This window comes from Hippopotamus amphibius, unplaced genomic scaffold (assembly GCF_030028045.1).
Source record: "Hippopotamus amphibius kiboko isolate mHipAmp2 unplaced genomic scaffold, mHipAmp2.hap2 H_1, whole genome shotgun sequence".
In the NCBI taxonomy this organism is placed as follows: domain Eukaryota; kingdom Metazoa; phylum Chordata; class Mammalia; order Artiodactyla; family Hippopotamidae; genus Hippopotamus; species Hippopotamus amphibius.
This window is the reverse complement of record NW_026648280.1, coordinates 2906111-2919648: the sequence shown is the minus strand read 5'-3', so window position 1 is coordinate 2919648 and position 13538 is coordinate 2906111. Positions and strand designations below refer to the sequence as shown.

General features: G+C 57.4%; 2 protein-coding genes across 6 annotated transcripts; both read right to left on the bottom strand.

The window, feature by feature from the left end:
• Positions 1 to 754: 754 nt before the first annotated feature.
• LOC130843057 (tigger transposable element-derived protein 1-like) lies at positions 755 to 2733 on the bottom strand. Its single transcript, XM_057719717.1, has 2 exons — positions 2626 to 2733; positions 755 to 2491 (listed from the first exon to the last, which is right to left on the bottom strand). Exons 1-2 carry the CDS (start codon positions 2731 to 2733, stop codon positions 755 to 757), a joined length of 1845 nt encoding a protein of 614 aa, XP_057575700.1.
• Positions 2734 to 4407: 1674 nt separating this feature from the next.
• LOC130842888 (tigger transposable element-derived protein 1-like) lies at positions 4408 to 12560 on the bottom strand. Of its 5 annotated transcripts, none has more exons than XM_057719429.1 (4): positions 12422 to 12539; positions 9740 to 10197; positions 6726 to 6805; positions 4408 to 6318 (listed from the first exon to the last, which is right to left on the bottom strand). In XM_057719429.1, the coding sequence occupies exons 2-4, from the start codon at positions 10137 to 10139 to the stop codon at positions 4486 to 4488; spliced, it is 2313 nt and encodes a 770-aa protein (XP_057575412.1). In that variant the 5' UTR covers positions 10140 to 10197; positions 12422 to 12539; the 3' UTR covers positions 4408 to 4485. The 5 variants fall into 5 exon arrangements, with proteins under 5 accessions (XP_057575412.1, XP_057575411.1, XP_057575410.1 ...); XM_057719428.1 differs by lacking the exon at positions 12422 to 12539 and adding an exon at positions 12027 to 12375; XM_057719427.1 differs by lacking the exon at positions 12422 to 12539 and adding an exon at positions 11628 to 12375 and having other exon boundaries at positions 4409 to 6318.
• Between the last annotated feature and the right edge of the window lie 978 nt (positions 12561 to 13538).

Genomic DNA, 13538 nt, shown 5'->3' with positions numbered 1-13538 from the left:
GACAAGAAGAGAGGGAGATTAGCAGCAGGCCTGAGGGGTGCCTGCAGCCATGAGGACGCCCGCACTGGAGGCAGGGGGCCTGCTGGCGTGCTGCCTCACCAGCTCCCCACAACAGGCTGTCGTCCCCCACGCCCACCCCAGCAGCAGGGGCACAGCGTCATTTCAGAGGACAGAACAAGGTGACAAGAGGCATCCAGTGTCCGGGGGGAACATAGATGGGTGGTGTGTGGTCGGACACTCTTCCCATCCAGGCCCACTCTCTGGATCCCTGAGTCTCTTTGGGTGCTTGTCTGGGGTCAGCCTTTGGCGCCTGCAGGTCCTGAAGCCCAGCTGAAGGATCAGCAGGCCAGAAAACAAGCAGAACCCCTCTCTGCTCCGTGAGCCTCACCTCAGAATCCAGGGGGAGCTCAGTGCAGTGAGCAAGGTGGCAGGAACACCGTGCCAAGGGTGCTGCCCAGGGATGCTGGCCTCCTCATGGGCTTCCACTAGGAAACCGAGGATGCGCTGCTCTGAAGGGCCCAGGATGCAATAAAGTCACCTGAGAATGCATCGAGGCTTCTGAAACCATGTATTTGAGAAGTTCACTTGAGATAATAAATTATTTGCTGACAAAAAAAATTTCAGGGATTAATATAATGAAATGGAAACATGCAGACCAGTGTCACGTCCATGGGAAAGATGGGGAGGGAGGACCCCCTCTCCCCAACAGCCAGAGGCCTCAGAACTCCCAACACTCCCTCCCCTCCAGCACACACTAGCTGGGGCCTCTCTTCTCCTTGAAGAGCTCCCGATAGCAGCTGATCACGCTGTTCACGCCCCGGCAGACGCGGAGGCTGCGCTCCAAGTTGGGGTCGTTGTCCCTGACGATCTGCAGGCCAGCATCGAAATGTGCTAAGGCCTCGGCCAGGTGCCTGGCGGTGAGCTGGCGGTAGACCGTCGAGCTGTCCTCGCCCTCCGCCCCGGCTGCCCGCTGCTGCTCCAGCCCCACCAGCTCCTCGTTGGACAGGTCTGCGCCCTGGCTCTGCAGCAGCTCCACCACATCCACCTCTGCCACCTCCCTGAAACCCAGGCGGTGCGCCAGCGACACGACTTCCCGCCGGATCTGTGGGAGGCTCTCCACGTGCGGGCCGCAGGCATCATGCTGGAGGCACTCAGGCCACAGCTTCCTCCAGCCCCCGTTCAATGTCGCGGACGGGACCTCCTCCCAGGACTCGGAGATGTTGTACACGGCGTCCAGGATGCTGTAGTCCCGCCAGAAGTCCAGGGCCGCTGACTGCTCGCCTGCGCCTCCCGCCCTCGCCGCCAAGAGGCAGAAGACCCTCCGCAGGTAGCAGGCCTTGAACGTGGCGACCACGTCCTGGGTCATGGGCTGGATGAGGGTCGTGGTGTCCTTGGGCAGGTACTCCACGCGCACGTGGTCGGAGAGGTCGTCCAGATTGCCGGGGCGGCCGGGAGCGCGGTCCAGGACAAGCAGAGCTTTATACGGGAGCCCGTGCCCGGCGCAGTACCTCTCCACGGCGGGGCAGAAGAAGTGCACGAACCACTCCTGGAAGAGGCTCACAGTGACCCGGGCCTTCCTGTGCGAGCGCCACAGCACAGGCAGGTTGGGCTTGGAGAAGCCCCCGAGGGCGCGCGGGCTCTCCGAGGGGTACACCAGCAGCGGCTTCAGCTTGAAGTCGCCGGCGGCGTTGCTGCCGAGCAGCAGGGTCAGGAGATCTCGGGCGGCTGGGAGCCCGGGGCCGGGCTTCTCCCCCGGGGAAGGGGCCGTGCTGCCCGGCAGCCGCCTCCAGAAGAGCCGGGTCTCGTCCACCTTGAACACCTGCCGGGCCGTGTAGCCGCCCTCCTGGATCACCCGCCGCAGCAGCGCCGGGTACCGGCGCGCAGGCCCCGCGTCCGCGCGCACCGCCTCGCCAGCGGCGCCCAGGCCGAGCAGCCCGTGCCGCGCCTTGAAGCGCGCGAACCAGCCGCGGCTGGCCCCAAAGGTCTCCGCCTTGGCACCCTCGCCCTGCGCCCGCTTGAGCTCCTCAAACAGGCTGCGGGCCTTCTCCTGCACGAGCACCACGCTGACCGGCACGTGGCGCCGGTGCTGGTCCTCGATCCACAGGCCCAGCAGCCGCTCCATGTTCTCCATCACCAGGCTGCGGCTGCGCGTCAGCGTGGCCGCCGCGCGCGGGGTGGCCGCCTGGGAGCTCGCGCGGATCTTGTCCTTGTTATCACGTATGGTGGCCACAGTGGAGGTGGAGAGCCCCAGCGCCCTCCCGATCCGGCTGAGCTTCTCTCCAGCTTCGAAGCGCCGCAGCACCTCCAGTTTCATCTGCAGGTTGATGGCCTTACGGTCCCGCTTGGCACTTCCTCGCTGGCCCACAACCGGGGGCCTCTTCAGGGGGAGCCTCGGGTCCGCATCACTCTCTCCGGACACCACAAGAGAACACTTACGTTCCCGCCCTGCGCCCGCTGACTTCAGGGCCGCTACCGCCCCAGCCCTGACCCGCTGTAAAGTGGGGAGACAACGTTTACAGGTAGGAAGTGCTTTGAGACCTGGGTAAAACCCTTAGAGATCACTGACTAGTCTCTTTCCTCAGGTAGGCGATTAGGGGCCACATCCGGCCAGAGCTCCCGTCCTACCCGCTGAATTCTGGCCCCATCGACTAAATAAACTTCACCCTCAGGACTGCAGCAAGCCTCTAAAAACCGACTACCACTTTCCGAGGATGGCCCCACTGACACCACCATCCCAAGTCACCTACCGCTGGCTTCCTGAAGCATCCAGGGTGGCATGATACACCACAAACTGATGTCAGACCAAATATAAAACCCAGAAATTAACCAGCACCTCACAGCTGGCCCAGGAACAGGCGGCTACAGCATATGAACCTCAGCTCCCGAGCTTGGCGGCAGCCGAGGAAAGGAGGGGAGCAAGCTGTCCAGTTACAGCCAACACAGTTCATGGCCCTGCGCTTGCAGACCTTGAGCAATGTCGTTAAGGGTGTCAGGACTCAAGGTTTTTACTGTTTCTGTGTGTTGACGTGTTTGTGTGGCACACCGCGCGGCATGTGGGATCTTAGCTCCCCAACCAGGGATCCAACCCGCGCCCCCTGCCATGGAAGAGCAGAGTCCTAAACACTGGACCACCAGGGAAGTCCGTTTTTGAAATACTTGTGCAGGGTAAAGCTACCCAGATGGGCTACTGGAGAACCAGGTGAGGCACAAGTCGGCCTCCCGCCTGGGGCCTGGAGGCGGTCAAGGAGACCCACTTCCCAGGTCCTTCCACAGTGGTGCGGGCTGAGCGCCTTGTTTCTTCCAGGAGAGCATCTTCAGAGCCCCGCCCTGCACTCCTGACTGGTGACAGGGGTTTGACAGTAAAGCAGCGCTGGCTGTTCTCTGAGAGTTGCCGGCAGGACACTGGCTGAGCCTGACTTGGGCAGATCCGGGCAGGGCCACTGCAGGCGTTCCCAGGTCTTACACTGTCTCAGGAAGACCCAGGAATGGCAGTCAAGGGTGGGGAAGGCCAGGGCGAGGTCCACTCTCCCCCCTCAACTGGCAGGAGACCCCAGCCATGCTCCTTGGCTGGTCTGCCCTCCTACCCAGGTGTAAGCAAGTCTCTCTCTCCTCCTGGGAAAGCCCCTGGGTTACCCACCAGGATCACAGACATGCAGGCACCCCGTGACACAGAGATGAGCTTTCATCCCTGTGTCTCAAGGCCATCCAAAGGACAGGCAGGCCCAGGGCAGAAGAGCCAGAGGGGCAGGGGCCAGGATGAGGATGTGTGTTCTGGGATGAGAAACGGACAGCGACCCACAGGCCCTAGCGACGCTGGGCACATGACTCCATGAGAGCCACTAAAAAGAAAGGCTGGAGCTGCCTGTGCCATTGGAGGGGACCCCAACATGAGACGAAGTGAAATCAGTGGGGTGCAGGGCGTTAATGGGACTCTCTTTGGAAATGTCTATGTGCCCATGTTCACACACACACCCACGTGTGCACTGCACCTGTGAACGTGAGGGAGGAAGGATGCACAATGGGTGACAATGGCCATCTCCGGAGAGGCAGACTAGATGTGGGGCTTGAACTTCATATGCTTTTGTTAAGGTTTGAATTACTTTATAATGCACATACATTTTTTCCATTCATTACATTTTTATATTTTCTTTAAAATGGAAAGATAATGACTGCTGTATTTCTTTCTATCCCTGTGCAACAGAAACTACAACTACAGTAAGTCCCCTACGTATGAACAAGTTCTGTTTCAAGAACACGTTCGTAAGTCCAACAAAGTTAGCCCAGGCACCCAACTAACACAATCGGTTATACAGTACTGTAATGTAATAGGTTTATAATACTTTTCACACAAATAATACATAAAAAACAGACACGAAAAATAAAGAAAACATTTTTAATCTTACAGTACAGTACCTTGGAAAGTACCGTAGTACAGTACAACAGCGGGCATACAGGGGCTGGCACTGAGTGAACAGGCAAGAAGAGTTACTGGCTGGAGGAGGAAGAGGAGGTGGGAGACGGTAGAGATGAAGGATGGTCAGCACTAGGAGACGGAGGGCCGGCTGCGATTTCACTCAGGCCTGACATGGACGGCACAGGTTCTGCTCCCTTGCTGGATTTAATTCTATCTACCCTCTCAAAAAAGCGATCCAGGGATGTCTGGGTAGTAGCTCTTTTTTTCTCGTCATAGATGACACGGTAGCACTGGATTGCATTCTGAACGGCTGCCGCGACCTTTGTGTACCGTTCTACGTTCGGGTCCTGTGCCTCAAAAACTAACAGCGCCGCCTCAAATAAAGAAAAGCCCCTTGCCATCTCCTGCGTTGTGAACCTCTTCGGTTCTTCAGTTGCTTCTTCTTCCTTTTGTCTCTCCTCATCCTTTCTCTGGGCCTCCAATTCCATCAGGTCTTCATTAGTCAGCTCCTCGTGTTGCACAGCAAGGAGTTCAATGAAGTCGTCCTCTTGTAGATCCAGCTCCAGCTTCTCGCTGAGGGTCACTAAGTTGCTGAAGACCTCTTTGGACTCCTCATCCACCTTCTCTAATCCACGAAAATCGTGAACAAACTGTGGGCAAAGGTTCTTCCAAACCCCATTCATGGTGACGGCTGTAACTTCACGCCAAGCAAAGTCAATGTTTTTTATAGCCTTGTAGATGTCATAGTCCTTCCAAAACTGTCGCAAGGTTGTTCCCGACTCGTCACTTGCCTTCACTGCCTGACGAAAAGTGTGACGTAAGTAATATTTCTTGAAAGTCGCTATGACTCCCTGGTCCATGGGCTGGATGAGCGACGTGGTATCCGGCGGCAGGTGCACGACCTTCACGCTGGGGTGAAAGTCGTCCATGAACGGGGGGTGGCCCGGAGCGCTGTCGAGCAGCAAAAGAACGTTGAATGGGATGTCCTTCTCCAGGCAATACTTCTCTACCTCCGGGATAAAGTGGTGGAAAAACCAGTCCTGGAAAATGGCCTGTGTAACCCAGGCTCTGGGGTTACTCTTCCACACAACAGGAAGAGAGCCCTTGGCTATGTTTTTAAGGGCTCTTGGGTTCTCTGAGTGATAAACTAAGAGAGGCTTCAGCTTCATGTCGCCGGAAGCATTGCCACCAAACAACAGAGTTAGCCTGTCCTTTGCTGCTTTATAGCCTGGCGTCAACTTCTCCTCCTTACTGATGTAACTTCGGTCTGGCATCCTCTTCCAGTACAGTCCTGTCTCATCCACATTAAAAACCTGCTCTGGTAAATATGCACCTTCATCGATAATTTCTCTAAGTGTTTCAGGAAACTCCCGGGCAGCTACTGCATCTGCGCTCGCTGCCCTGTCACTTACTTTCACAGCACGAAGTTTGGCTCTAGCCTTGAACCGATGAACCCAGCTACGGCTGGCATTAAAAGACTTGCCCTCCGATTCTTCGCCATGCTTCTTTTTCAGGTCTTCATACAGGCTCTTAGCCTTCTCTTGGATCAGGATTAAGCTGAGCGGGACGCGACGCTGCCTCTGGTCCTGCATCCACACGCTGAGAAGCTTCTCCATCTCCTCCATCACCTTCCCACGCTTCTTCGTTATTATCGTCGAGGTCATCGGCATAGCAGACTTCACGTGCTCCATGATCTTGTCCTTGTTCTTCACAATCGAGCCGATGGTTGAACGATTCAGGTTGTAAGACTGAGCAACATCGACCATCTTTTCGCCTCGCTCCACTCTCTCAATTATTTTCACTTTTGTCTCCATCGTTATCGCGTGGCGCTTCTTAGCAGTACCAGCGACATCACCGCTGCTTTTACGCTTGCTTCCGGACATCCTGGGCTTGAAATAAAGATACTGTACTACTGTACTCTATACAGCACTGCAAAGTACACAAAAGCACAACCACCTGTAGAGGATGCACACACGTGACAACGTACGCCAGACACGTGAACTAACTTACGTGATTGGACATGCGAACGCACGTTCGCATCTTTGAAAGTTTGCAACTTGGAGGTCTGTGTGTAGGGGACTTACTGTACTCTGTACCCAAATGGTGTGAGCCTGGGGAGGCGCCACCCTCAGACCCAGGAGCTGAGCAAGGCAGCAGGGCAGGTGCTGGGCCCAGCCTGAGGGAGAGGGGCAGTGGAGTGGGGGCTGGGCAGCTGCGGCGTGTGACAGCCTGGGGCGGGGGGGGGGGGGCGGGGGGGGCGGGGGGTTCAGCAGGACGCGGCACTTCTGACTCTGGAGGACTCGCAGCTCACCTGAGCTCCATCAGCGAAGGGCTTGGCCGGCTCTGCCAGGTCTCCAAACCGCTGGTCCTCGGGAGGGGCCTGGGCCAGTGCTGAGGGGAAAGGGGAGTGTTAGTGTCCGCAGCCCCACCCTGGGGAACAGAGCGGGGAGGCACCCAGGCCCAGCCATCAATCCGGAAGTCAGCACGTCCCCCCGGCCTGGGGCTCTGGGCCGGACGGAGGTCGCCTGCCCTCTGATTCACACAGAACACCCTGCCCTGGCTGACAGGCAGCCCTTTCTGACCAACACACACGTACATACCTCGAGAGCACACCCAAGGCCCCTGAGACCCGAGTCACTGGAACACCAAGGAAACGGTCATTAGGAGCTTCCTTCGGCTGCACCTGGGTGGTCCGTAATGCACTGAGTGGTCCACACGCTTCACACGCCAAACAAAAGTCTCGCCCTTGACCTGCTCCTGGGAGGGGACCTCTAAGCCCTTGGAAGATTCCGCCTGATAAGAACATCTTTGTTTACCTAAGTTCTTGAGTCATACCAGAGAGTTCGCGCTAACAATGTCACAGGGTAGTGACCGTGGGCCACACTGTACAGGTCTGACCTCTGGGGGGAGTTCAGGCTGAGTACCTAAGGCCAGTCATGGTCCATACCTCGGTGCCTGACCCTCAGCAGAAACCCTAGACCTCACTCAGGTGAGGCCCCCAGTGGAGAGCACCCTGTGTGTATCACTGCACGACCCACACGAGCCCCACAGGAAAGGACACCCGGAATCTCCGGCCTCTATCTCCCAGACTAGGCACCTTTTCCACGGCTGACTTTAATCTGCATCCTTTTACTGTAATAAACTACAACCCTGAGCGCAATACCCTTGTTGAATTCTGCAACTCCTTCTAGCAAATCATTGAGCCTAAGGGCAGTCTTGGGGACCCCCAAACACACAGCAGAGCTGACAGCCAAGGAAGAACTTGGGACATCATCATGGTTTCCCTTACAGCATCAGCGCAGTTCATCTCCAGGACCACCCAGAGAAGGCCAGGGCCAGCCCCCTAGCCTCTCCCGTGTGGGAGCAGCGAAGGGGCCACAACAGGCTGAGGGCAGGTAAGGGCCCAGAGCAAGGGCAGGAGCTTTCATGCAAACGTGAAACCATGCAGCTTCAGGCCCGAGTGAACGTGACCACGCATGCCCCACAGGGTCCCCGGGAGCACCAGGCCTGAGTCCATCCCATGCCAGCAGGCTGCCGCTCCAACATCCACTGTTACGATGCAAAATCTTTTAGTAGCGTGCGTCCCTGAAGCCTCCGTTCAGTGGAGGGAACCAGCACCAGGGAACCGACCCCTGAGGAGACGAACGCTGGCCACGGCTCAGAGGAGAGCCCTGCAGGACAACCAAACACCCCAGCAGGACTGCGGACCCACACATCCAAGGTGTCTCACCTGCACCTCACGGTCATGCCTGGGTGAAAACCAGTCCTACCTTATCAAGGTTTTCCTTAGCAGCAGCTGCATCCAGTTTGCAACTTTTCCAACGTGTGCAGCACAGGCTTCACCCTGTCCCCCTGGGAAGCCCCCGCCAGCAGTATCCAGCCCCTCCTCTGCATCTCTAACCATCGTAACTCCAACCTCTCCCCTTTGTTCCCACAGCTCTAGGGATGGACACAGTTCCCTGCAGTTCCTACTGCCACGACACCTTAGAGTGCTTTTTGTACTTTTTCACTCCTTCAACGCCTAGGTTACACTCTCTACGTTAAATCCCCTCTCTTAAAACAAGCCGCATGTTAGCAGTTCCTGAAGAGGCCAGAGTTGCCACGTGGCCCAGCAACTCCACTCCTGAGTTTATAACCAAGAGAAATGAAAACACTTGTCTGCACAAATAAAGTATACATTAGGTTCACATCAGCATTAATCATAACAGCCAAAAGGTACACACAACCCAAATATCCATTAACAGATAAATGAATAAACAGCATGTGGTGTAACCACACAACGGGCTAGGACTAAGCATAGAAACGCCTGAGGTGCTGACACACTGCACTGTGGGTGAACACTGAAAACGTTACAATTAGAGAAGCTCATCATAAAAAGCCATAGCATGTGGCTCCGTGTAATAAAACGTCCAGAATGAGAAAGTGCACAGAGACACCGAGCAGCTTCATGGCTGCCAAGGCGCTAGCAGAGGGAAGGATGGGGAGTGACTGCGGACGGGCCCCGTTTCCCTGAAGATCATCACCTTACAGTGTCGAACTCAGGTGACGGCTGTACAAACCTGCGACTATACTAAAACCCACAAACTGTACAATGTTTCGATACGTGGGTTACAGTTTAATAAACTTGGGTTTTTGTTTGCTTGTTTAAGTGCTATGGTTTCCACCCCTTGATACAAGGGGCCAAGCAGGTAAAAGGAACGACACACATATGTGTGAGTAAATGAGTAAAAAAACGCCAATGCCAAGGTGAACGGAGGCCAAAACCAACCATCTGCCCTGCCTGCTGCATGGCTGTCACCTCCTCACAGGCACACAGGCGCATCCACAGCCCAAGGTGAAGACGTCACATAGCACGAACTGCAAGCCCACCCCTGGCCGAGCCAACCTCTGTGTCCACCTCCTCCTGCCTCCACCCCTTCCAAAGAAAGGGGCACCTTGCTTGTGACTGGAGGTTTCACTGCCCAGCTCTCAAACGAGACGACTCCAACAGGCCAAGGACCTGGCCTCTTCCCTTTCCTGCTGGGTCCACAGGACCAGCATGGCACGTGGCACACATTTAGTGCATTCGCCAGGGAGGAGAAAGGGAAGAGAAATAAAGACTGGTGCACCCTGAGAGGGGGAAATGCCACGCCAACCTCAGGCTCACATCTCTGGGAAGCTCAAAGGCTAGGAAAGTCTCCAAACACGTCACAGCTTCTGAGTCTTTTCCCCAGAGATGAGGACACAGAGGGCCTGGGCAGAACGGGCAGACACTCAGGACCTGGCGTCACGGGCTGTGTCCCCCTGCACTTTCCCTGCCCCCAAGCCCGGTGCCCCACAGCTCACCAGTCTCCTGCAACATCTGAGCGAGGTCCTCCACGAGTGCCACAGCCTCCTCGCCACTCTCGGGACACTGGGACTCCACCCAGACCCGGGTGTCAGGCGGCAGCACGCCCAGGAACTGCTCCAGCACCAGCAGCTCCAGCATCTGCTCCTTGGAGTGCACCTCGGGCCGCAGCCACTGGCGGCACAGCTCCCGGAGCCGGGCCAGCGCCTCGCGGGGCCCTGCCGCCTCCTCATAGCGGAAGCTGCGAAAGCGCTGCCGGGGGTCCCCACCAAGCCCAGGCAACAGGGTTTGGGGCTCAGGTTTGAAGAACGGTTCAGGATCCCACAGTGCGGTCTCATCCTCCTCCATCTTGATGATCACGAGCTCTTCCTGACCGATGGGTGCTGGGTCGGCTGCCATGGCAAGACCTGGGGAAGCTGGCCTCTCCACCTTCACTCAGGCCACACACACCGTCTTCCTGGGACACACACCCACCCAATCAGGGTCATGGACCACCCATACCCCTCCACCCACCCACACCCTGCAAAGCCACTTGCTGTGGGGCAGATGGTCCCGAAACCTGGCCAGCTGGCAACCTGGCAGGGGACACCTCCAGCCTCGACCTCCCTATCTGTGCCTTCAAGAGGATGCCTCACACTGGGAAGCTGATTAGGACAGTGAGGGAGAGCTTCCTGCAGGTAAGCCTTCGGGAGTTCAGGCCAGACTGGGCCAAGGTGAGAGGGCTGCTCACTGAGGGTGGGGCGTGGACACGTCCAGTGTCTCAGTGACGGAGAGAACCCCATCAGCAGCCAAGCAGAGGTGCTGGCAGGAACCAGCAGAGGCTCAGTGCCCAGGGAGGGTCCAAGCCCAAGGGGGCTCTGCACAAGTGAAGGATGCAGTCTGTGGGGCACTAAACAGAGTGATGTGGGGGACAGGGTGAAAGGCCAAGACGGCAGCTGGGGACAGCTGCAGCGCAGCCACACAAGGACGGCAAAACCTGACCCTACACTGGAAGGCCTTCCTCCCCTCGTGGCACAACTAGGGGCCTGAGAGGCTCGGCCCAACTCAACTAGTCAAGGTCAACAACAGACCGGAAGAGACGTCCACTCTACGATGCTAAACAAGAAAACAAGCTGTAGCCCTCCTCACTTGACATGATTGCATTAATGCTAAAACTTCAAAACAAAAAACAGGAGTTACTGCTACAAGTGTTCATAAAAGGATACTGAAAACCAGAAACCCCTCAGCTGACAATTCTGGGGAAAGAAATTGGAAGAGAACATCTGCTTTTTCCTTTGTAATGTCTGCAGAACATCCGCATTTTTTTTTGCAATGGCCATTTGCTACCACCGGAACTTCAGAAAAGAACACAGATCCGAACTTCCCTGGTGGTGCAGTGGTTAAGAACCCGCCTTTCAATGCAGGGGACATGGGTTCAGTCCCTGGTCCAGGAACTAATATCCCACATGCCTCGGGGCAACTAAGCCCGTGCCACAACTACTGAGCACAGGACCAGCAACTAGAGAGAAGCCCGCGCACCCCAACGAAGATCCTGCGTGCCACAACTAAGATCCCATGCAGACAAAAATGAAAATAAACTTTTTTTTTTTAAAGAACACAGGTCGTTTTCAACACCGATGCACGTCTTTAAAGCGCTGGTCACGGCTCCCCTGAACCAGGCCGCCCCATCATCCAACAGCCCCCGACCCCCGGCTCTCATTCCCAGATACCCTGAGGTAACAGCTAGAGGGGAGGACAGTCTGCGCAGCGGAATCAGCAAACGCAAAGGCCGTGTGGCCAGGGCGATCCCGAAGGGCCTTCGGCCAGGGAAAGATCTGGATTTTGATCCCCGTGTGCCGGGAGCGTGTCCCCCCCCCCCCCACCCCAACCCCCCGCCCGCACTCTCACTCTGCAGAGGGACGCGAGCAGGCGCAGCGGGAGCAAAGAGGTGGCCTGAGCTGCAGAAATCCAGGAAGGTTTTCCAGGGGAAGTGAGAAGTTTAGGGGGAAGCTGGGTAGAAGAGCGGACGGAGGCCCAGGAATTCCGCGGGAGGAAGAGCCCGGCGCGGCTGCACGTGCACAGCCCCGGAGGCGTGGCGAGAGCCCAGCTCGGCCCAAATCACTTCCGGGGCAGACCTAGCCCCGCCAGACTCCATGTCCCAGCAGTCCCCGCGTAGCCCTTCCCGCGGACTCGCTGCGGTCCTCGGCAACCGGGTGGTTCTCCTCCGCCTCCCTTCTCCTGCCGCCCTCTGGCCAAGCTGCACAGCATACCCCGGGCTTTTCTGATACCTATGCTGCCCGGACTCACCGCCCCGCGGAGCCACGCGAATCGGTGTCGGACAACACCGTACAGGAACAAAGACTCTAGGGCCCAAGGACCAGGAGCTTCCGACCGCCCCACGGACTACTTCCGGTGCCTTGTGCCCACCCCTCCCCTTCCCTCGCTTTCCAAGCAACCACCCGCCTCCCTACGACCTTGCACTCTAGCGCGCGGAGGTGCGGGGGAGGTAACAGGATGCTTCTGCAACACTTTAGCGACGTCCGGTACCCGGAAGTGGAAAGTGCGCAAGCCCGGCCCTGTCCACGGGGCTGTCTGGGAAATGTAGTCCTTGGCCCACCACCGGACCGACCCAGCCGAGCTACAAACACTACATTTCCCAGAAGGCAGAGGGCACCAGCGCTCCGCGCCGGGCAATGGAGTACCTCAGTGGCCTGAGAGGGGGCGCGAGTGGTGCAAGTCCCGACGCTCGGCTGCGCCTTCGCTGAGGTCCCGGCGGTGTCTCCGGTTCCGGGGAAACTGGCCGTGGAGTCAGATGGGCCCATTCGCGCGTTGCTGCGCCACACCCTGCCTGCTCAACCTCAGGTCCCGTCCCTTTCCGTGCGCTCGCCTGTGCCAGGTGCCGCTCAGCTGCCTTTCTACTCCTCCCGCCCGTTGGGACGCGGCATCTCCTACCACCTGGTCACCTGCCTCCTTCAGCTGCTCTGCCGCGCTCCGCCGCCATCGGGGCTGCTCCTGCTTCTCCGTCCTCAGGCCTTCACCAACCACACCGTGCCAGAAAGCCTCAAATAGGCCCCTTTCTCATGCCTGGCATTTTGAAATGACCGGTTTTCAAAAGCTGGGGCAGCACCTCCCCAGAAAGTCTTCCCTGTCTTGTCCTCTCCTCTGCCCCCCGCCAGGTCTGGGTCCCTCACGAATCGCCCGTCATAGCCGTTGCCACAGACAGTGTAACAGCCTCTGGACTGGCACCTCCTGAAGCCAGTCTCTCCCACCCCAGTCCCCAACACCTAGCAAGCTACAAGTGCTCATAATTTGTGCAATTTATTAATCCAGTCAGTCTCCAGGCTCCTAAGAAAAGCTCCTTCTCCTTGCCATCCCTTTTGCCACGCTCCCCAAGAAAGCAAGGAAGGGACCTCATCTGACCTTTCTCCCAGCAAGGCTGGACCCTGGAGCCCCTCCCTGGCCCCTGGCACCTTTTACACGTTAACAGCAGACCCATCACTGCAAGTGTCAGCTGGGACAGAGGTGGCAGGAATTCTTTCTCCCAACTTTAGTCTTGGCATGTCAGAGAGAGACAGGGTGTGTGTGTACGGGTGTGTAGGCACACGCAGGTACCTGTGTGGAAAGGAGTCCCGGAGGCCAGACAGCCCTGTCTCACCACCTGTGGCTCATCTAGCTGTAGTACAAGAACTCCTTCCCTTGCTGACTCTCTAGGTTTTGGTGGCCCATTTGGTATGTCTGCAGAGTCAGGTGGATACCCCAGTGTGCTTGCTGTTACCGTCTAGGGGGACAGGAGAGCAAGACCATCCAGGGAGCCAATCC

Bases quoted from the DNA above. Each gene is read 5' to 3' on its own strand.
- LOC130843057 (XM_057719717.1), bottom strand. From the start codon at position 2,733: ATGGTGGTGTCAGTGGGGCCATCCTCGGAAAGTGGTAGTCGGTTTTTA. The intron at 2,492-2,625 runs GTAGGACGGGAG...CCCACTTTACAG, and splicing joins ATGGGGCCAGAATTCAGCGG to CGGGTCAGGGCTGGGGCGGT.
- LOC130842888 (XM_057719429.1), bottom strand. From the start codon at position 10,139: ATGGCAGCCGACCCAGCACCCATCGGTCAGGAAGAGCTCGTGATCATC. The intron at 6,806-9,739 runs GTGAGCTGTGGG...CTTTCCCCTCAG, and splicing joins TCAGATGTTGCAGGAGACTG to CACTGGCCCAGGCCCCTCCC. The intron at 6,319-6,725 runs GTGAGCTGCGAG...ACAGTAGTACAG, and splicing joins CCTTCGCTGATGGAGCTCAG to TATCTTTATTTCAAGCCCAG.